This window comes from Macrosteles quadrilineatus, unplaced genomic scaffold (genome assembly GCF_028750875.1).
Source record: "Macrosteles quadrilineatus isolate MER2022 unplaced genomic scaffold, UCM_ALF_1.0 Scaffold_4__1_contigs__length_99947679, whole genome shotgun sequence".
NCBI classification, from domain to species: Eukaryota; Metazoa; Arthropoda; class Insecta; order Hemiptera; family Cicadellidae; genus Macrosteles; species Macrosteles quadrilineatus.
Window position 1 is genome coordinate 87,303,446 of NW_026542597.1, and position 22,123 is coordinate 87,325,568.

At 35.5% G+C, this 22,123-nt stretch overlaps 2 protein-coding genes across 7 annotated transcripts in view; one reads left to right on the forward strand and one right to left on the reverse strand.

Moving 5' to 3' along the window:
* The window catches only part of LOC128991633 (band 7 protein AGAP004871-like), a 45,546-nt gene extending 39,897 nt beyond the window's left edge, over nt 1-5,649 (forward strand). For all 5 annotated transcript variants that reach the window (XM_054414692.1, XM_054414693.1, XM_054414690.1 and 2 more), the window contains 3 exons: nt 90-251; nt 477-642; nt 2,381-5,649. In XM_054414692.1, coding sequence (XP_054270667.1) covers nt 90-251; nt 477-642; nt 2,381-2,500 — 448 coding nt within the window. In that variant the 3' untranslated portion in view covers nt 2,501-5,649. The remainder of the gene's footprint in view (nt 1-89; nt 252-476; nt 643-2,380) is intronic.
* A 1,486-nt stretch (nt 5,650-7,135) lies between these two features.
* LOC128993334 (histone-lysine N-methyltransferase E(z)-like) lies at nt 7,136-21,871 on the reverse strand. Of its 2 annotated transcripts, XM_054417166.1 has the most exons (16): nt 21,632-21,871; nt 20,689-20,758; nt 19,247-19,421; nt 18,883-19,091; nt 17,745-17,936; nt 17,023-17,189; nt 15,486-15,640; nt 14,984-15,084; nt 14,403-14,586; nt 11,838-12,058; nt 10,759-11,023; nt 10,365-10,535; nt 9,701-9,883; nt 9,355-9,434; nt 8,739-8,824; nt 7,136-7,779 (listed from the first exon to the last, which is right to left on the reverse strand). In XM_054417166.1, exons 3-16 carry the CDS (start codon nt 19,386-19,388, stop codon nt 7,719-7,721), a joined length of 2,217 nt encoding a protein of 738 aa, XP_054273141.1. In that variant the 5' UTR covers nt 19,389-19,421; nt 20,689-20,758; nt 21,632-21,871; the 3' UTR covers nt 7,136-7,718. The 2 variants fall into 2 exon arrangements, with proteins under 2 accessions (XP_054273141.1, XP_054273140.1); XM_054417165.1 differs by lacking the exon at nt 20,689-20,758.
* Between the last annotated feature and the right edge of the window lie 252 nt (nt 21,872-22,123).

Below are 22,123 nucleotides of genomic sequence, written 5' to 3' on the forward strand. Positions count from 1 at the left end.
AGTTCTATACAAAGTTTTCAGCAATACGGTATATGAAACAAACGTCAAAACACCAATTAAACTGTAAGTTGTAATTCTTTGCATTGCAGCCACTCCACTCGTCTGCTAGCTGCGACCACATTGAGGAATGTGCTCGGGACTCGTAACTTGTCCGAGATCCTCTCGGAGAGAGAGAACATCTCGCACACGATGCAGTCCAGCCTGGACGAGGCTACGGACCCTTGGGGAGTGAAGGTGGAGCGCGTGGAAATGTGAGTTGAGAGAAAATATTGTGTCACTGTCAGATATAGTGTTGTATAACATAGCTACAGCTGTGTTGTACTAACTATAAGTTTGGTTTAAATATTTATGATACAAGAACGCAAACTAAATGTAATATTCATTTTCCTAGCTGTACATTTGCTGTCTGAGGGTATATTCATTGATAATGACTAATATTGATGTCTAAAGGTAACTTTTGCATGTTTCATGTTCAGTAAGGACGTGAGGTTGCCTGTCCAGCTCCAGAGAGCAATGGCCGCTGAGGCCGAGGCCGCTCGAGAGGCGAAGGCTAAGGTCATTGCGGCCGAGGGAGAAATGAGAGCATCGCGAGCTCTCAAAGAGGCCTCTGACGTCATCTCTGAAAGCCCTGCTGCCTTACAGGTGATCTTTGTCTTATTTTGTGAAATTAGCCTAAACATCTTTCTAAAACAATTGCAAGTGAATTTTCGTGTAATAATTGTTACACAAGTGTCAGTGGTTATTTAAAGCTACATATTACAACTAACAATACACAAAAGCCTGAGCTAAGTTGGAATACACTGCAGAGAGTAGCAGTCAAATAGCTTAAGTAGCTTGTAAATATATGAACTGTATAGCAGTCAAGTCATGGTAAAACATGCAAAAAATAATCAATCACAAAACACAATAAAGTCTATATAAGATGTCACGTAAATAGCTCACACAATGGAACACGAATAGCACAGTTCGAAATGACTCCACCAATGAGACTGATAACTGTGATTGTTTTTAATTTTCTACGTGAACTTTTTGTTCGTCACATTTTTTTAAAAGAAATATTTCATTTCATTTCATATTTCATTTTTTAAGATTGAGGTGTCATGGTAAAGCTTATGATCTAGCAGAGTGAAAATGGTAGCTAAAAATACCATTTCATTTAGGGCATCGCCACTCTAATGTAGGCGAGTCAGTTAATCTGTTATTTAAACAATGCAAATTTTAAGATCTTATCGGCACTTTTAGATACACTGACACTGGACCCTTCACAGTTCATATAGAATGATCAATTTAGATTTTCTAATGTCCACAGGCAATTCCAGACGTAGAAATCGTAGTGTGGGCGTTTGGTCAGATGTAGCCTAGGCTTTACTTCTCGTGTCAAGTGCCTTTCAAAAAGTCTTCCAGGTTGTTTAGGAAATGGCACAAGCATGAATCTGGAAAATTGATCACACGGATGTGCTACTATTAGATGCTTTGCTTTAATAGATGCTTGTAAAATTGACAAGGCTGTAGAAATTAGAGGATGGATGTATCAGTTAGCTTACACTGTTGTAAATTATTATGGAATTATTAAAAAAATTAAGGGGGTAAACGACATGTTTATTGTAATAGCAATACCATCGGGGAAGCTTAAGTAGTGAGCATTTCTGCCATGAGGCCTCCTTAGTGGAACTCACAGTCTATTAGGCATGTAGAATGTCTTTAAATTATTGAAGAGTATCGTTTTCATTGATCACTATCCAGGCCACAGACAAGAAATGCTGCTTTGAAATTGTAAGATGCCAAAAGGCCATGTTTTAAAGAATTTGTTTATTTTTATTCTCATTAATAAAAGTAGGAAACAAATACATACATTGTTTGACATTCATAAAGTCTTTTAGCTTCAGATTCTTTGTATTATCTTTTGCATTTTTTAGCTGTAGAATACATTTGTTACTATTAGAATTCAGATAGTGTGTGTGGTTTAGTTGCACTTTTTCAATATCTTTTTAAAGACTTTAAACTTTTACCTAAAATAATACCAGCAGCCGTAGCCCGATATGAAAGGCAAGAATGGCAAAAAAAATTTTTTTGAAATCAAAAATAATTCAGTATTTTGTTCTTTGAATTAAAAACAAACAAATTAGGATTTACTTGCTGGGGTGGCCCATCTTTAGTGCTGGTCTTTGTATGTTGCCTCAACCTAGGTCTTACAGGATTTACCTCTTTAAGGAAATTTGTTTGAAGAGTAGTTGTCACAGACTTAAATTTCACCTTCAACTATAGTAGGTTATTTTGTTTTTGCAAAATTAACTGAAAAAACACTTTTAATCCTGACAACTAATTGATGACTAACAATTGATATAATTAATTAATTTCATCCTGAAATCATCTGTTACAGTTGCGCTACTTGCAAACCCTCAACACCATCTCGGCCGAGAAGAACTCTACAATCATCTTCCCGCTGCCGTTGGATATCATCACCCCATTCCTCACATCAGCACAGAAACGTCAGCAATAATCTGTTATCAGCAATCATTACTTGTTCATCTTTAGGGCACTATGCGTCGTTTCTCAATTCCTATTGTTGACAAGAATCTCTAGTAACAAGGCCAGTAAGATCGTCTTTGCGGTCGGAAAGACTATTTTTAGGTAATCGGTTGGGTTGGGTGCTTGCCTTTTGCAGGAATTTCAACATTAGTTTTCCCTGCTATTTAGATGGCAAGGAACAAGTCTAGTTGCATTGCTTCGGTTTCTGAGGTCTCAGTTCAATCATCCAATGGATTTCTAATTGATAATGCTGCCACCTTTTGGGCCTAGGCTGAAAAAAACATGTAAACGATTCCAGGCTAAAGATAGCGTCTTTGAAACATTGGCCAAAATGTGTTTTTCAAACAAAATGTCTTAGTGGTCATACTTAGTGAAGTGAGCAATTTTTAAACTAAAATAATTTAGAGCTGGTGGGAAGAAGCAGACTTGATGACTGCCAATGTGTACGAAAAGTGGTAGAGACAGCTGATGTTGACAATTTCTTCACTGTTATTTCCAAAGACTACCAACCGAGCCTAAAGGGTTAAGAAATATGTTTTGTTGGACCTAATATATCTAGGGTTTTGATTAAATTAGTTTGAGGTTCTTATTTAAGACTGACGAAAATCTCACAAAAAAAGTATAACTATAGGTGATATTCATACTTAATTAGGGAAGATTCTCATGGACTTAATTTGCCAAAGATGATAAACCATAAGAAATCATCCCCTTCAAAGTGCAGTGTGTTTGAAAAGTCTGGAAATTATTTATGCTGATTTTAATTTTGTTGCCTTTGATTACCCTCTATCATTATGCTGACAGAGACAGATGGAAGTTTACAAGTATTATTTTGTTGAAATATATATTTTCTTACAATGTTTTCGTACTTAAATTTGCCTTTTTATTAATTTAATTTTTAAACTAGCTTCAAGTTCCAATTATCAGCAACTATGCTTCATTTACAATCCAAATCCTTTGTTACTGAGCTTTTAAATGGACGTAATTCATGCTTTTATTTCAAAGTTTTGCTATCGCGTGAATTTTAATTAATAATTTAACCAAACCAAACATTTTGTCTTAAAAGGCTAATTTGACTAAACGAGAAGTAATTATCCGTTAACTGACCCTAAACACACTACATAGCATTTTGAAATATATTTTAATTTTAATAATTTAATGCACAAAGTAAATTGGTGATGTTAATATACATACTGCCCTAATGATAAACTTATCGAGGATCCTCTATTATAAATCTCGATCGATCAATGAAAAATTTTTGAAAGTTATTATACAATGCTATTGTTATGACTATTGTGTGCGCTTTGTGTTGTAATTTTAATACTAATTAAGTTTATCAACATGTTTGTAGTTAGTAGTTTTACATTTTATAGTAGGAAGTAAGAGTTATACATTTTATCTTGAGAAAACTCACGGTTTTACTATTGTGTATAGATTTATTCACAGAGTCTGATTATTTTATTTAACATTTATTATAATTTTAGTGTGTTACATTTCTTATGGTATTTTAATGTAGGTAGTAGTCAAAACAACATTTTTTTCATGTTTGCATCACTAAGTTTTTATTAGTTTAGTATTAATGTAAAATTATATATTTTCTTATACTGTGCTTAAAACTAAGTTACTAATTTTATTTAGTTATGGCTATTCATTCTGTACCAGCTAAACTTATTTAAATTCTCTTGTTCCTAATAAACATAACTCATGACATATCTATCAGCGTCTTTTGTCATTTTTCATACTTACGATAAGGAAACCAACTGTTGTAGGGTAGTTCTTTTATTTAATTTAAATGCTCAATCTGAACTTTATCGCCAAAATACTCAGTAGTTTCTGCAATATTTTCCAATCGCAACACGTTTAAAAGAAAAAAAGGTTCTGTTTTGGGGCTCTTAGTTACCCTTTATGTATAGTTAAGAATTATTTTTCAGCATAAAATCTTATTCAACAATTTTAAATATTTTTAGCTTTTAAGTATTTTTTTTTACAAAGGGAGTTTGATTTATGAATTTTGTGAAAATTGCAGTTTTACTCAAAATGCCAACATAAGTAAAACATTAACCAAGGTTATTGAAATATCACATTAAATCCAAAAAATACTGTACTTCTTGTCAGTAATGTCTTTTATAGTCACAAACCAGCTAATGCCAAATGATTATGTTGGTAGTTTAAGGTAGGCCTTGACTTTATTTTCAATCACACTACCTCTATGACTTTCTTCTTACTCTGAGTAATACGTGTAATACTATAATATACTGGTTGATTTTATAACGTTAAGAATCTTTAGCTTTTGTACAATTTCACGGATTGATGTTGTTATAACATATTATCAATGTATATACACTTCAGGCCTTTCTTGATAGTTGAAACTTTTCAATTGCACGTTTGCAATCGTCTGTTATATGATATTTATTGTAGTGACGGTGAAATGAAGTTACATCCGTAGTGTTTGAGGATGTTGTAGGTAATTTTTCTTTGGTACGTAAGCTTAACTAATGTTTTTTAAAGTTGTGAATTAATTTTTGTTGCAGATAAAATAAATTAGTGTTAAAACCGGGTGCAAATAATGGGTTCACTAGGATATTCTGTAAATAATTAAATGGCTGTGGTCTTTGAATCGATAATCAACCTGTAATTCAATATGCTATTCGTTAACTTTCTTGTCAGATTGAGAAAAGTGCCATTAAATCAAGCGAGTCAAAGAAATAAAATATCCCACCGTAATGGAATAGTTTTAAGTCTTAATTAATTGATTTTGAGCCAAACAGAGATGCTGTTTTCCCATTAACAATCGCTTATATCAATCCAGGATATCAGTTATTACTTTCTGTAACTTATTTATCCAAAAGTTAAAAATATTTGTAAAAACAAATAAAATGTATCAAGGTTTTAGGATTCAAGTTTTTTATAATTTTCTTTAAAACCATGTAAACATTCTTTGAATTAAACCTGTAAAGGACCATAAGTATTGTAAATTTACCTTACTAACGCCTACAAACTGTAATAAATCGTTATATTTTTCCATAACGAAGGGTTTCTTCTCACAAATGCGGGATTAGTTTCCAAACATGTTAAAGTGTATCATTGTTATTGAATGTTGTAATAATAAACGTGTAAGCTCAATATGTTGTTATTTATCAAACCTGTTGTCAAAGTTACAAAATAACAGTTATTGGTGAGTTTTATTGCAATTTGGGGGTAGTAAAATTGCTGAACATGCAGTTTAACAACTGTTGGGATGTGTAAAAAGCTTTGAATATAGAGACAGACCGTTTCACGGTGTGTGGCGCCTCACTGGAGCATGCGCACTGAGAGCTTTCCCCCACTACGCCTCGATATACAGTACAGTCACGTTCAAATGCTGAAGTTGTGAACCAGCATCAGCTGTCAAATTAGTTTGCTTTATGTTTAGGTTTTTGTATTTTTCTGTCTCTCTCGCACTGCCTCCCTTACACGCCAAGCACGGTGAAACGGTCTGTACCTTACTGTGAGACATTCCATTCCTGGGCTAAAAACTAAAGCTGCAGCAAGTTTTAAAATAAAATTTTGAGTTTGATGAGCTACCAACAAGGGTGTATTGCTGTAAAAGATAGAGTTTCTTTCTCAGGTTCTCTAATAAAGAAGTTATTCATTCATTTGTCCTAACTTAAATGTCTTTGTTTCCTAACAGTCTATCTGTAAATACCATCACATGACCATTTTGAAATTCCCATTGAAGCATTCATTCCTCGTGAATAACCTCAAACACGTACTCATTTTTTCACTCATAAAATAAACCCTTTACATTATACATAACCCTATATACAAAACCCTCGATTTTTCGTCTTTCATATGTAACTACACTGGAAAACTGATCATGAGTTACCGCGATCGCGTGATCATCGTGTTGTCTTGATTGCAGGACCAAAATGGTCATTTAAATACATTCATAATAGTGTTTTATTTGTTATGCAATTTTCCTGAATTTCTGGATAATTCTGACAGGGCTCCAGTTAGTTCTGATTAGCAGTACCGTGACCTCCTCTTAGGCTGCGGCAAGACAAAACACAACAGACTCGGCCTAATGAAACAGCTGTTGTATTAATTCATAATGGAGCGTCTGCAAAAGGTTTATTTAGTAAAGGTTTACTTGTTCTTGTTATATTTTTTTTCCTATTTATTACTGTTATTACCATGACATGGCGTTGGGTGAAAAGTTGCCACAACAGCCTTATGTTTGAAGAGGCTATGGCAGTAGGTGTAGACACAGCCCATCTATATGGGCCACCATAGCCAATCTTTAATTTCAATGTACGCCACTGGAAAGCTCTAGCGGTGACGAGATTACTTGTCATGTGCAGTGAACGTGTTAAAAAATAACATAGTTGAATGACCCACTCACAGACTGCGCTGTAAACCAAGGCTATCTAGATTGGATAAGTAAAGGTACTAATGAAAACTATTGGGTTTTATTGCTTTATTTGAAAATTTGCTTGAAATGAGTGAAAATGTGCCAAAGCGAAACAAATCCGTGCTTAAAATAAAACATTTAAAATTTTCATACAATTTTTTTTTTATAAATGTTGTATGTAAACTGATTTGTTCCATAGTGCACAAGCCAATGAATAATATGATAACAGTAACTTGACAAATTTAGTAATTTATAGTTTTAACTATTATTTTTAACAAAGTAAAACTTACTTTTCGATATTTCATAAATGTAATAAATTCTTGTCTTAAATCAATACAAAGTTAGATACAAATAATTATTGAGCTGACTTGCAAGAATAAGAACAAAAAGTAAAAGGTTTGAGTAACTAAAATATTCTTTGTTCATTTATCATTAGGGTAAAATGGCATATTAAAAAAAGTATAAATCACGTAGAAAACTTAATTAAATTGTAATAACAAATAGCAATCCAAACAAGAATACTAAAAATAAATTACTTATTTAACAACTTTTTTGGAAATGTTTAAAGCTTGACTTAGAACTAACTGCAAAATGTAGAAGATGCATTGACTAAAAGGTGGAAATTAAATGTAATCTGTCTTTTTCTACCTGCTATTTGGTTATTATGGGTTTGAAAATTTAAAACTAAGTCCAAGAAATACTTAAACGAATACATCAACTAAGAAATAATAGGTAGTGAACAGAAAACTTAATCTCAAAGTAAAAAAATAAGTGATATTATACAAACGACGACGTGAAACGCTTACAGGAACTCCATTTCCCTCTCAATTCCGACAAATTTCAGCTGCTCTGTTGGACCATATCTGAAAGTAAAATATAAAATATATATTTTGTTGCACAACATAATCCTTTAGATAAAACTGTAACGAAACAGGTTTTTTGGATATATAAAGGGTGTTTTTTTCACACTATAAAGGAGGTCAGAAGGTCCTGCAAGATAGAAAGCATGCTGTACAGGGTGGCCGAAAAGTCTGTTTACACAATATTGAAGATCACATTACACTGTTATAAACACAACTGATCAGCAAATATTCGTACGTAGGCAACAGTGGGGGGAGGGGAGAGAGAATGAAGTCTCATTCTCCCTTACCAACCACCACCACAGCCCTAGGACGAGGCGATACCCAGTAGAGAGCAAGGGCGGCCTTTGCACAAGTCACCTCAGAAATGCTGAAACGAATGAGCTAACGAACTAAGAGTTGAGTCAAGCTTTGCCGAGACGATGGAGGTATTCATACCAATTGTTCCGTCAAGTGTCTTTGATTTATCTATTAATTTTTAAATACCTTTGTTTTTAACAGTCCATGTAATTCTATCATATGACCATATCCATTGTTGCATTCATTCATCGCAAATCACCTCTCATAACAACACGTACTCATTTTTCTCGTAATTCAACCTCTTTATATCAACACCCTCAACTTTTTCCTCTGTAGTATAACTACACCGCACACCAATGTTTTAGACTAAAAATTATGTACACTTGGTAAAGTCTACAAAAAGTTTCTGATTAAAAGAGATTTTGATGGTTTTAATCAACACCAATTGAATTTACCTTTAGTGTAAAGAGACTTTTCTGTCACCCTGTGCCAACAGCTGGTCCATCTTTACCAGAAACAATTGGTATGAAGCAGAAAGCACTGGGACACTTGAGGAATATCCAAAAACCCTAACTTACCGTCCCAGACAATAATTTCCATAATCTTAATCTTCTAAACACCACGAGTTGGTTGTTAACCAACATCCATCGCAAACAACTCACCTGTAGTCAAAGAACAACTCCTCTCCAGGTTGGATCGCTCTTTTGGCAAAGATTCCAATTCGGTGATCTCCGTTCACCATCATCACCTAAAACATTCATACAAAATTGGATGATTGAACGAAAAACATCTTCCCTAATATTTTTCTGTAGTAGGAATGTGTAGTAAGACTTTTACTGTATACTGACTGGGACGGTGGCGTTGTCCTGTAATCCAGCAACTAGGTCACTAATTAATTGTGGATGGTTATAGGCATGCACTGTGGATGCTATACTCCTTGGTGTGGATTAACGTTTGCACTGGTAATTACTAATACTATCCGCAGTACTATCCTGATAATTAGACCAACTCATAATTACAAGGCAAAAATAATGTGGCTCAGATTCCACTATAAACTGTAGGTACCTTAGTTGCCATTAGCTGAATGGGCTATTAATTAACAGCTGATTTTCTAAGGAATGAGTCGGCCTTAGTCCCTAACAAGACTACAAGATAGCGCCACTCATCCTACACTCATCTCCGTTCATACTTGGCTTAAAATACCTACATTATATGGTCTTCATTTCAAAGTTAAGTAAAGTATTTACTGCACTAAGTGTAGGTTTTAAGGTACATTACCTTAGCGTAGCAATTAGGGCTAATGGAATGGTTGGCGAATCTAATCTTGTTGCCTTTCCTGGTGGCGTCAACAACAAAGTCTGAAATACAGAAGATATGATTAGTAAGACGTATTTATTTGTAGAAGAAAAATATACAATGAAACTCAAACACTGATATCAGATGTTTTCTTCATAGAATTCAGTTTGCTAAAGAAAACACGTACAACTGATGTCCTCGACTACAGCTGATTCTTGTTTTAACCTAGAAATAAAATAAAATACCATGCAACACATTTATTGAGGAGAGTAGTTTTTTCTGTAGCATGACGAAAAAGGCAACTTAAGCTCAGTGAAAGTTGACTTACCGTTGTTGAGATTGAAGAGGAAGCTGCACATGTACTTGTCGTAAACCTTGCCTCTCCTGTCTGCCTCGTCCTGAGTGATAATTTCACCGCAATATTCACTGATGAACTCGTTCTTCTGAGCCGAGTCTTTCAAGAATATTCCCCAACCAGCGACATCTGACGGAGCCATTAGAAGGTGTTTGTCTGGAAATTTGAAACATTGGATGGTGAGAAGAGTAGTAGAGGCATAGTAGTTTTCCTATGACTGAGTGACTATGCAGATAACTTTTTTGCCAAAGATAACTTTCCACCAGGGGTTTTAAGGTTTTTTTTATGGAGGTTTAAGAGCAGGTTTACTTTACTGAAAATTAACAAATAACACACAATCACAGACTTTTTGGAGCTAATAACTCCTTTAGTAGTATAGTCAGGAAGAACTTTATTTATATTGGTGAATTTTCATCTTATTTTTGTCAGTAGGGTAAGCCTGTATTTAAGCCTTTCCATACAAAATCCTATAAAACATTGCACTGTATCTCATCCTAATGAAGAAAACACTCTGAAACTCCCAAGTGGTCTATTTCATATCACCATTCTACTCTCAGAAGATTACAGGACAAATTATCTGTGTAATGTCAGCATTTTCATTGTAGTGTTGATCAAAAATATACCATTAAATACTCACGGAGGCCACGTTGTACGCTGACGTTCTTGCAGGTGATCTTCTGAATGTCAAAATGATCAGCTCCGCAAGTCTGACATAAGTCTGGGTCACACTCTCGTACAGCCAAGTAGCAAGGACACTGCTTGGTGTTACACTGAGCCTTGCACCTGCAGCCAGGGAACCTGTTCTGACCTGTAGACAAACATCACAATGATTACCAAGTAATTTACTGGGTTTGTCATCAGCAAGACAATAATATGTCAGTAATACACATGAGTAATAGAAAAAGTCTGTTTACAATACAGCTGAAAACTAAATTTGACTCATGGATCTTAGAATGCCAACCAACTGGCTATGATATTTACAGTTCGCACAAACTAAGATCTCTACTACTTGTTGGTTCTGTACAACTCACAGTCGGAGCTGCATTGGCAGAACTTCTCACAGAAGTTCCCTGTTGCGACGCAAGGACAGTTGTTGTCGCACGGCTGACTGCTCGGATGATCGCAAGGCGTGAAGTTATGCACGTGATTGCTGCTGTTTTCCTTCTTCAGCTGGATCTTGCGACAGTGCATCGACCACAGACGGTGCTTCTTTTTCTTCTTCCTCGGCGGTGTGTAGTCTTTCATCGACTCCATGATCTCCAGATCAGCCGCCTCTTTTTGCGCAAACTGATACACCTGGAACACGTGTGATATTTATTGGTGGTAAAAGCTTGTTTTATAACATATTGTGGAAATGAAAAACATTGTATGCTCAGCATAATTTACCAAACAGTGGAATAATTTAAATTAGGGTGAATGTGGGTGAAAAATTTTAAGTATTCACACAGCTGTCTGTTTTGCTACATAGATAAACTAGACGGCACAAAGGCCAAAACCTTAGCCTACTGCTTGTAAACGTTGTTCAGCATTTGTAATGAACCAAATGCATCCCATCTAGACATTATGTAACAGCAAATATACAAATAATTTTTTAATTAATTATGAAAGAGGTAAAGAAAATGTTTTGGAAACTAAAAAATATCTTAGTACAGTCCCTACTATCCGATCTTCAGTTACATCAATTACATCCTCATATCTCAGACCCTTTCTGCTTATGATTGAGTATCAAGTTAACTTTTTATTTTTATTTTATTTATTTATTTTTTGTGCACAATTACCGTTGAACTCCTTGTATAACTCTCATACCTGAAGTCTTAGTTATAATGCCAAAAGACCTCTGGCCTGAGAGGATAAGCTTTGCTTGATTTTATTTTTTTAAAGTCACAATTTTACTCTTTCCGTTATCATTTATTTGGGACAATGGTTTCGATGTGGAAAAAGATAGCGGTACCTGGTAACAATGAAACAGTTCATTTTTTATTTTATTATTTCCTCAGCCATCTGACCAATTCACAGTTTAGGTAGAAAATAAATAGGTTACTGTATCCAACACAGTTTCCAAACCCTTCATTTTTTAAATGGAGAATTTCTGTATATCTAATTTACTGACCTGTTGACAGGTTTTGGTAAGCATGATCTGAGCGATGGCGCAGTAGTTGTTGAGAAACACGTTATGCAGAGCTCGAAACAGACTCTGGTCGCTGCCTGTCCACTCCTTCTGATCACTAGAGGGCATGAGAGGCAGCAGGGAGAACCCAGCCTGGTGAGACACTACCTCCCCTCCACTGGCCTCTCCCTCCCCTTCACCTTCACCGTCTTCCTTGTCTCCTTCTATAACAATGTGTTAGTAGATTGTTCCATTAGGGTAACACCTGAGATCGCAACAATTTTTCTCAAATTTATTCACACTTGAATAAATTAGTGGTCTGCAGATCTCCAATACTTTTGAAGAATCAATTTTGCCAACAATAGTTTTTGGGCCCATATTTTTATCCCCCAAATGTAGAAAACGTAAAAAAATGTGTGATTGAATACTGATGACTTTACCTCCACCGTGGGTGATGTTCAAGATTTTCCAACAATTTTGGTTAACATTGATAATGTGACAGCGGGAGATAATTACAATTTGCTGTTAAGGTGGAAGATGATCACAATTTCAACATAAACTGAGGAAGACATTCATGACTTTGGCGTAACGTAACCGTGAAATATGTTGAGGATTTTGCCATCATCATGGAAGATGATTCTATGGAATATGGGAGAAAATGTAACGATTTTATGTCGATAGTATAAAAAATGTATTAGATGTGGCTGATAAAATCAAGCTGGACAACGTTGCTCTACTATTACAAAATTTCATAATTTATATCAGTCAAAGTAAAATAAAATTGAGTCTAAAATAGCATATAACTTAATTTTGTATGTTTGTTTAACTTTAATAATTAAAATTCAAAAAGCAATACTCTTTCATAGTTCAGGAATGTTAAGATATTTAAATGGCCATTTGGAACTCAAAACAGTATAGAACTATCCAACGATAAAGTAAAACCCATAAAAGGTTGTAAGGTAAACGCACCAGTAGCTGACAGTATAAGAAACTATACGCACTTAATAATCCGTGGTTTTGAATAAACAGGAACTAAAGAGATATTACGGATTTTATGTGATTCTAAATTTATTGTAGTTTTCAAATTTTTCATACAAAAAGGGTTTTTTAAATATATTTTATAACATTTTTAAACTTAATTCAACCTTTGTACGTGTTCCAGTGGCTGACAGTGAAAAAAGTGCTTGTACCAGTAGCTGACTGTCAGTTGTCCCAGTAGCTGACACTGGAACTTAAATGTACTAGCTGCTAAACCTAAAGGTTTTATAATTTATAAGACGAATAAAATCTAACTTAATAATTAATTTATAAAATCACATAAAACCTTATTAAGAAAATTTATTTTACATATTTTAAAATAAATAATATTTACATTAAAATATATATACAGGGTGACAAAAAAGTCTGGAAACGGCTTGATATCTTTTTAACTAAATTCGTTTGAAAATTCAAACTTTTCACATCAACTTATATGTATGATAACTACTTTTTGCAAGCATTACCATTTTTTGACCTCTACCAGGGGACGACCCATGAGGAGTAGGTACATAATCTTTAATGTAAGCATAGGTTGATATGCACATCATTTTAAAGGTCTGGTCCAGTGGAGTTCATTGCCGGAAACCGCGTCAAAAAATATTATGTACCTACTCCTCGTGGGCCGTCCACTGGTAGAGGTAAAAAAATGATAATGCTTGGAAAAAGTAGTTTTCATACATGTAAGTTGATGTGAAAGGTTTGAATTTTCTAACGGATTTAATTAAAAAGATATTAAACCGTTTCCAGACTTGTTTGTCACCCTGTATATATTTATATATATTTTAAAAAAATATACATTTTTTAAGATAATTTGGCTTATAAATTAAAAAATTAAAATCATTTTATAAAAATGTGAGATCACATAAATTATAAATAGCATGCAAATTTCGATGGGTGAAACCAATTTAATATTGTGCAAGTAGCAAATATCCCCTGTCAGCTAGTGGAACTTGTATGGCTTTTGTGTACCAAAGCCTGACATTGATATAATTTTAAATCCAAAACCCCTAACGCCCCAATTTTTTCATGAAATTGTCAACAAAGGTATAATTGATAAAAATAATGAGCCTAATCATTAATACTATTTAAGAAATTTAGCGAAATGACAAAAAACCAAACTAACTTTCTTAACGATTTCATTAAGGGAATCGACTAAATGTGATGTGTACGGACAGGGTCGCTTTCAAACCACCACCATTCCGCAAGTATAGGCTAAATTTAACTGATTTTTTTGTAAACAAATCAAGAATAAACATATGTTCTGCTAACAATGCAATCATGTGTAAATATTTTTAAGAGACCACATTATAATGTTAAGAAACTCAAACTGTCAGCTTCTGGAGCACTGTCAGCTACTGGTGCATTTACCTTAATCCATAGTTTTAAACAAGAATTGCACAGTAAAAGAATCAATTCTAGCAGTAAAGAATAGTTTTAGAAGCACGAAGAATCATCATTTTTAAGTCATTTTTTGATCATCACTATTTCACATGTTATCTTACGTTAATGGTGTCGAGGGAGAAAGCCTACCTTTACTGTCGTTACTGTCTTCTGAGCTAGCTTCATTGCCAGAGTCTACAGATGTTTGTTTTCTCACTTTCCTCACTCCAGAGTTCTCTCCTTTCACTCCGTTCTGCTCTTCCATGTCTTCTTTTGCCTGTTCTGTGGCCGCAGCGGTTTTCGCAGCAGCTGCCAACTTTTCCTGCATCCCTTCCTACAAACAATTTAAACTTAAAACATAATGTTGCCTAAGCCTACTATACAATTTGGAATTGATACAGCAAATTACAACTTCCTGGCTGCCATCAGATGTGAAGACTCTCTATTTCTTAGTTGCAAATGCTGTCAGCGACAATGAAGTAGAGATTCAAGAGATATTCAAGAGATTTACTATACCATCAGTAACAAAATATACAACAGATACAACAAATAGGTGGTGTCAAGTTTGGAATTTCTTGTGACGCCTGCTATCTTTACTAAAATCCTTACTGAACACCCCCACTGCAGCAAACCTGCAAACTAAGAATTCCATTTATCTGGTTGGGTTATCACTCAAATATACCCTTATATAAGCTAGATGTTAAAAATATTTTTTTATAGATAAAACTCACCAAAAGCATATAACAGTCAGAGCCGCAAGATTCGGAGAAGTTTTTTAAATCTGGCCCCTTGCGTTTGGTCAAGTTGGGTCCAGGATGATGTACTTTTAGTCCTAGACAAGTACAAAATAATTAGTTTAGTTTTCTCAGGTTAGGTTAGTTTACTGTTTTGTTGGTTGATAATTGAGCGCTTCAATCTGTTTGTAAATAAGTTAACACATTTCTGATTAAAATAAGACCCCATCCTTGAGAAAACCAATTCATTAAGAAGGAAGGGCAAACTCCTTCATACTTGATACTCATGGCCAACAAGTTTACTTACATGATGTAAAATAACAATTGTGCCAAGCCAATAAACCCTAACTACTAACATAGAAAATTTAAACACCAGATTAGCAATAACCTGGGAGTTACAGAAGGTTGTAAAAAAATAAGCAAAAAGCGTACTTAAATAAATTACCCTCCCCCAGTAAAAACCTAATTACAAACGTAAACCTCGACAAGAATAACTCACTATGCAGAAAACAGTCGTATTTGAAGCACCGACGACAAAACAGTGTGTGGTACGAGTGCATGGTTTGAGCTCGAGGGACTGACTCCGCCTTGGGTCCGTCGATGTTCGGTGTACACTCGGCTGGTAGTGCGTTTGGCGCAGTCAACTCACGATACCTGGGACGGACAGAAAATCATTAATACATTATTGCTATTAACAATTCTCAAGTAAAAATAGTGAGATCAATTTAAAATTCCTTCTCCAGCTGAAATGAGTTGGCGATAACCGTTTGGTAGACTTTTTGAGAGAGGAGCTGACTTATCCATTAACAACACAATTAGGAATCAACAAATTTTATGGGTTATCGACTATGGTTGGATAGTGTAAGAAGGCTTCAGAAAGATACTATGATAAAAAAGTTAAGGCAAATTAATGGAAAGGAAACATACCGTAATAGTAGTTTTCATCACTACCTCTCAAAGCGAAAGTGGTCCTTTTTGGTATGCAATAACATTTGTAATTTTGGTTTTTGGTAACATTTTGATTAAGTAGGCCTACCAAAAAGACACTCTGGTGATGAACAACTATTTTCATCATACAGTGAAAATAGCCTTCTAATTGTCAAAATTAAACCAAATCATAATACGAGGTTATACAAAGTCGTCATCAATGTTTACGTTTTTGTTGTTTACAAACATAACTTAAAATATCGTTTGATTAGCAGCATTTCCATAATATACTAATAATATTTTGAGGTTAGCAAAGAGAAAAATTTTACCATATACTTTTTCTGTTCCCTATTTGCAGCTAACCAAAAACGAAGATTTTGTGGACGATTTAGGGAACTAAAAATTTCTGTTTTGCGGACAGTATGATGAAAACTAATTTAGTAAAAGATTTATTATTGGAGAAATACAGGTGCTTTGTTCGGTGTTAAAGGTCAAACATTTTGTATATTACCACAATATAGAATTTGGTTTTAGATTAAAACTGTTTATAATTTTTTTTTTGTCAGTCTTTAAAAAAATACATGTTCAGTAAAAGGCCAGCTGACCATATGAGCATAATCCCCACATGTCAACAACAATACAATAATAAAAATTTGAAAATGTAAACATTCCAAGGTGAACATTCTGGTTCAAAAAGTGCAATTTTTCTCTCTTGTAATATCGTTTCTTTGTGTAACATAATTCATTTCTCTCTCCTTTTATTTTGACTTATTTCATTTACCTTTTCCTTTTGTGTTCATTAAATAAACCCTTTTTAATTTGACTCTAAATTCTGTGTACCTACTGTGAGAACATTTGGACATTAATGAAACATATTATCTTCTCGACTAGAGCCAACATTCGACCAGATCTTCTTTCAAGACCTTAACGTCATGAAGTGGTAACATAACTATAGTTCAGAATTAAAAATTATACCAAAAGTCCAATATTTTCTGTTGTCAAAATTAAATTAATAACCCATATACAGTCCACTTTATTATTTCTACAATAACCTTTTGATTACGCTACATCTTTGGTCCGTTCGCGTCGGATTACAATACATGACTTACTTTTCTCTGCATTCTTCAGGACTACCCTTGTCAGGAAACATAGCCGATACAGCCTGAAAAACTATCTGGGCAGGGAATTGTTTTTCATTCATTTTGTTTGTACTTTTCTGAGGAGTTGTAGATGGAGTAGTGTTCGTCTTTTCTTTGGCCGCTGCCTCAGCTTCTTCCTAGGCAAAAAATCAGAACTCAAGTTTAGAAACAAAAAAAAGTAACGTAGTAGGTCTACTCTGGAGAATTGGAATATATAGGTATAGGCCTACTTGTGTAGAAATACATGAAAGTGATGGGGTTTTAATTGTCAAAAGAAATGTTTTGAGATTTCAGACACTGATGCTGGTTGTGTGGAGTGTGTTGTTGTGGTTGTGTGTTGTTGTGGTTGTGTGTTGTTGTGGTTGTGTGTTGTTGTGGAATGTGTTGTTGTGGTTTTGTGTTGTTGTGGTTGTGTGTTGTAGTGGTTGTGTGTTGTTGTGTTTGTGTGTTGAGTATGTTCTCACTTAAAATCTATTAACTTTATTTCTTTAGGTGATCTTAATCACTAGTTATATTAGATCAGGTACGGAAAGTTTAACTAAAGCCTGAAGAAAATTCACAAAACTAATTGATACACTTTAAAAACCAAAGAGAGATAGGCCTAATTGATTAATTTTTCCCGAATCAAAAAGTTCTAGTCAAAATATTAAGAACCGGTAACTTAGACTTAGAAGTATTGTATATTCACTCACCTGGTCTTTGATATGATATGGAACCAAAGCGTCTACCAATTCCACAAACAGTGTGTCGTCGATGTTACCCTCTTGTTCTCCGTGCACCTTACCATCGTAATTCTTGATCAACTCGTCAATAAAGGTCTTATCTTGGTCAAGGATCTCGTCCCCCATGTACGGGATGTTGTGGAGAACTGTTTCGTCCTCAACCTGTAGGAAACAAATAAGTTGGTCAAGTCCGAATTCTTAACTATAAGTCAATAATAATAAGTCAATAAGTCATTTATTGGGCCAAATTGACAATACTTGCATTAGCCAAGTCAGAAACTAATTGTCTATTTTAGCTATAAAATAATTGCTATGTACCATTTCTTTAAACCACCACTTACTAGTCTTCCAGTTTTGTAGAAAGTTTTTGTACTATAAAATTAAAGTACAAGTGAACAGCAGCGTCCTTGGTTGATGAATCAATAAATATTATATTGAGGCTGGGACACATTGACGTATTTTATCCTCGATGAAAAATAAGCAAAGAATGAAGTGCCTTTTGTAGTTACGTTACTGACTAAACCCAGTTGTTTCATTAGCTAGGACCACTTATGCTTACAGTGCTAGTAAGCCTGGTAATCAAAAGGTCGCCGGTTTGATCCTGAGTAGTCAGTTAGCTTTTTGATGGTTCAAAACTGGACCCAGCTGTCCCTGATCATTGAGCTTTGAATAAATTATCCTTGCTAATGAAACAGCTGATCCTAGACAATAACAAAGCACACTCATCCTTCACTCATATTTGGGTTAAAATACACACTAGGACACTTAAGCCTCGTTCACACAGGGCGAGTTTACACTTGTTGAGTTTTTGCTTGTAAACTCGCCCCGTGTGAACGGGGCTTTAGGTGTCCCATCTCAGTTGATAAATTAATTGGTAATTTATAAACCCAATGATCAAACACAGCTGTGTCCAATTGCAAACAATCAAAAAGGTGCTTGGTTTTCACAGTCAAACTGGCCATCTCGTTGTTGCTAGATGAGCCCTATAACCACTCAACTTAACCTGACTCTGTTTTTTTAATTCTAGAACTAGTTGCTTTGCTACACCACTGCAACATCTAGATGACAGCCTAGTGAAGGCCTATCTATAGTCAAAGTTTCTACTCACCATAAAGTTTTGCTGAATGGGGGCCCAGGTATACATAGTGGGTATCTGTGCAACAGCATTCATCACGACAATAGGTACAGATTTGGCATTGCTGTCAGAGCAAGACACATCCGCTTTCTTCATGCAGGATGAACGAGGCGGCAATTCCGCCTGGCACATCCAGACTGCTTTACTGTTCAGCCATCGCTCTTGCTCAGCCACCAGGAGATCTGCAGTACGGTCAGGTTAGGTTGACTTGCCAGATAATTACATAGTATATACCAGTATTCAAGACTGCTGTTTGAAAAATATGTTAGTAGGCCCTAATTAATTTTGTGCCTGATAAATTTACTCAAAATATTAAAGGTAGCCAAATTTTAATTACCTTCCATTTTAGCAGCATTGTTATTCCAGGCGACCTTCACTTCGTCTGCCCATTTGTGCCGTTTTATTTGTCTAATCCGTTTATATTCAAGCCTCACCCTTTTCTTCCACTCCATCGAAACTTGAGTTTTGCCAGATGCCATTTTTGAGTCCTAATGTAACTTAGGACTGCTCACCTAAAACAAAAATATCAGCTGGACCATTTCAAATAGCACAGTATAACCTGTAAACCTTATAAATATTGAAACAATTAGAACTGTCATACACTAATCCAGTTTACCCTATGTAATGAGTTAGGCTATGTAAGTTTCAATCAATCAATATTAGCAGAGCCCAGTTAAGAAACTGCTATGGTTAAGGTTAACCGTTCTATTTAAATAGGTAATCTTAAAACCAGTGGCGTAACTACGGGGGGGGGGGGGGATGAGGGGGATAGAACCCCCCCCCCCCAAAGGCAAAAAAAAACTGAATAACCTACTTCAGTACACCATAATGAACATTGTTCACAGAGGGTGGATCAGGAATTGTTGCGGGTAGTTTCATAATCTTTGCGAATAAAATCGGGGATTTCCAGTGGCAATTACGTGGAAAGTCATCATATTAGGTTGGCAACACTGCCGCTCATGCGCTGTAAGTTCCCGCTCAGTCTGTTCTGGGTCTGGCGCGTTTCCCTGTGCTTGACGCCTGTGTTCTGTGTGTTACTTGTTATTCAGTGATGATATGTTCACAATGTCTAAGAGGAAAGCATCAGCATAGCAAAGCTTAATAACAGATTTGTTTAGAAAGCGTATGGTAACTAAAACTGAGCATACTGAAAGTGATGACAGTTCCTGATAACAAACAATAACATTCTGCCTTGCTTAATTTGCGACGACGCGTGGTGTAGGGGCGGGTGGGGAAGGGGTATCTGGTGCCAGGGGAGGGTCACTCTTTCCACCCGATAATTTTACCTACAGTCAGGGGCATAGCACGAAAAAAATATTTGGGAGGAGACACTGAATTTCCCAACTAAGTTATTTTACTCAAACTATATGTAAGTTTAGGCTACCTACACGAATTTCACAACTATATTAATATCAAGTTTTAACAATAGCCTAAGGATATTATTTTACATTTAAATCCTCTTTACAGCTGACATAGGCCTACACAAATAACAAGAAATTAAGGGCTTTCTCACAATATTGGTTTTGACTGTCAATCTTCATTGTTGATTAGGTATGTTTTAAGTGTCTCAACAAATGTCTCAACCCACTGTAGGTCTACTGATCAATAATACATTAAGTTTTCAGCCTTTCAAAATCTATTTGAAATAAAAATTCAGTAGATACAGCTCCTCACGCGCAGCACAGAAGGCTACAGTACAACAACAACTTAATGATAATTTGTGCGTTTGTTGTGTTAAGTGGTTTTGATTTACTTAAGTTACTATTTCCTGATACTGACCGGCCAGAGACAGCCTCAACTGGGTAGATTTTTGGAGTTCTTTTGAACATTCTTTACACCTCTGGAATGCCTGAAAAAGCGAGTTTTGAGTTTGAATTTTTCAAAATTTTCCCCTCGGACCCCCCTTTTGACCGGGGCTCCTCCACCCCCCCCCAAAGCCATGTTCTAGTTACGCCACTGCTTAAAACAAGTTAATGTTTACATTCAATTGGAGCCAGTTTTTGGGTTAGGGAATTGACACAATAACAAAAAAGAAAATACTTGTCTTTGGCACTTCATTTTGAGTGCCAAGAGTGTTGTTCTCTAACCTTGGAAAGGATGTTTTGTTAGTAAGGGTTACAAGGCCTAAATTATATTTAATTAGGCCTAATAAATGTTTTCAAGCTTGAAAGGGAAGATAGTAAAATCTTGGTCCTTCCTAGGTCAGTTAAGTAGATACCTAACTTACTTACCTAGAAGGATATTTAAAATCTTTAAATTTACTTTATACAGGGATGGGTTTAGTTTATAACAATTACAACCGAACACGATCACGATAGTACAGGCCTAAGAACTAAGTTACTGTAGTAAAAAGTAATGGTAAAGAAAGAGTTCAGGTCCTTTTCAATTTTATTCTAGACCTAGGCCTTTTTTATTGTAGGCCTATAGTATTAAAAATTTGATGCTATCTATCCTTAACACGGTCAAAGATAAAGAAGACAAGTAGGCTATCCAAGTAGGCTTCTGTAAAATACTAGCAAAACAATGAAGTAGGCCTAAGTTATGACTTTATGCCTATTTGTTATGAATGACACTAGGCCTAGTAACTTAGTGCAAAATATTACCTATCACCGTTTGCTATCGCTTAGACAAATGTTGCACACACTAAGTATTTTGATTTGCGTACATGGCGTTTGACAAATTTAAAGTAAAGTACAGTAAATCAATCAAAGCATAAACTAACCTCAAAACTGGAAAGATGGTTGGCGGCCTTGTTCGTTGTTCAATGTCTCGTTCTCACTGTTCTCAGTGTCCTCTCCTCTTCTCTTCTCGGATCTCGGTTCTCGTTCTCACTTCTCCTCTCCTCTCCAACACTCCAACTGACCAACTCCAAATCCAACAAGTTTCCTCCAAAAACAAAAACCATCAAACCAACTCAGCAGTCAGCACAGCAGACAGAGACAGACCAGACCACAACTAAAACTCCAGTCCAAGTCAGATTTCAAATATTTACTTCAACGCTTCTACTTCACTGCACTCTACTCTCACTCTCACACTGAGACTGACTGACTGAGTGAGTGTGAGGTGAGTGACACTCCACACTCCACCACGCACCACACCACCGGACCGGCACCACTACCAGGCACCGGCACCACACACAAGCAAGGAAGCAAGCCAGCCACCAGAACAGAACGTGCCAAGTTACTGCTGCTACTGTACAGGTCGGCCAAAGTTT

What these genes read in the sequence shown, in the direction of transcription:
- LOC128993334 (XM_054417165.1), bottom strand. Translation starts at nt 19,388, where the DNA reads ATGGCATCTGGCAAAACTCAAGTTTCGATGGAGTGGAAGAAAAGGGTG. An exon ending in GCCCTAATTGCTACGCTAAG is followed by an intron (nt 8,825 to 9,354) that starts GTAATGTACCTT and finishes TGAATGTTTTAG; the next exon opens with GTGATGATGGTGAACGGAGA. An exon ending in GAGTTGTTCTTTGACTACAG is followed by an intron (nt 7,780 to 8,738) that starts GTGAGTTGTTTG and finishes TTTTACTTTCAG; the next exon opens with ATATGGTCCAACAGAGCAGC.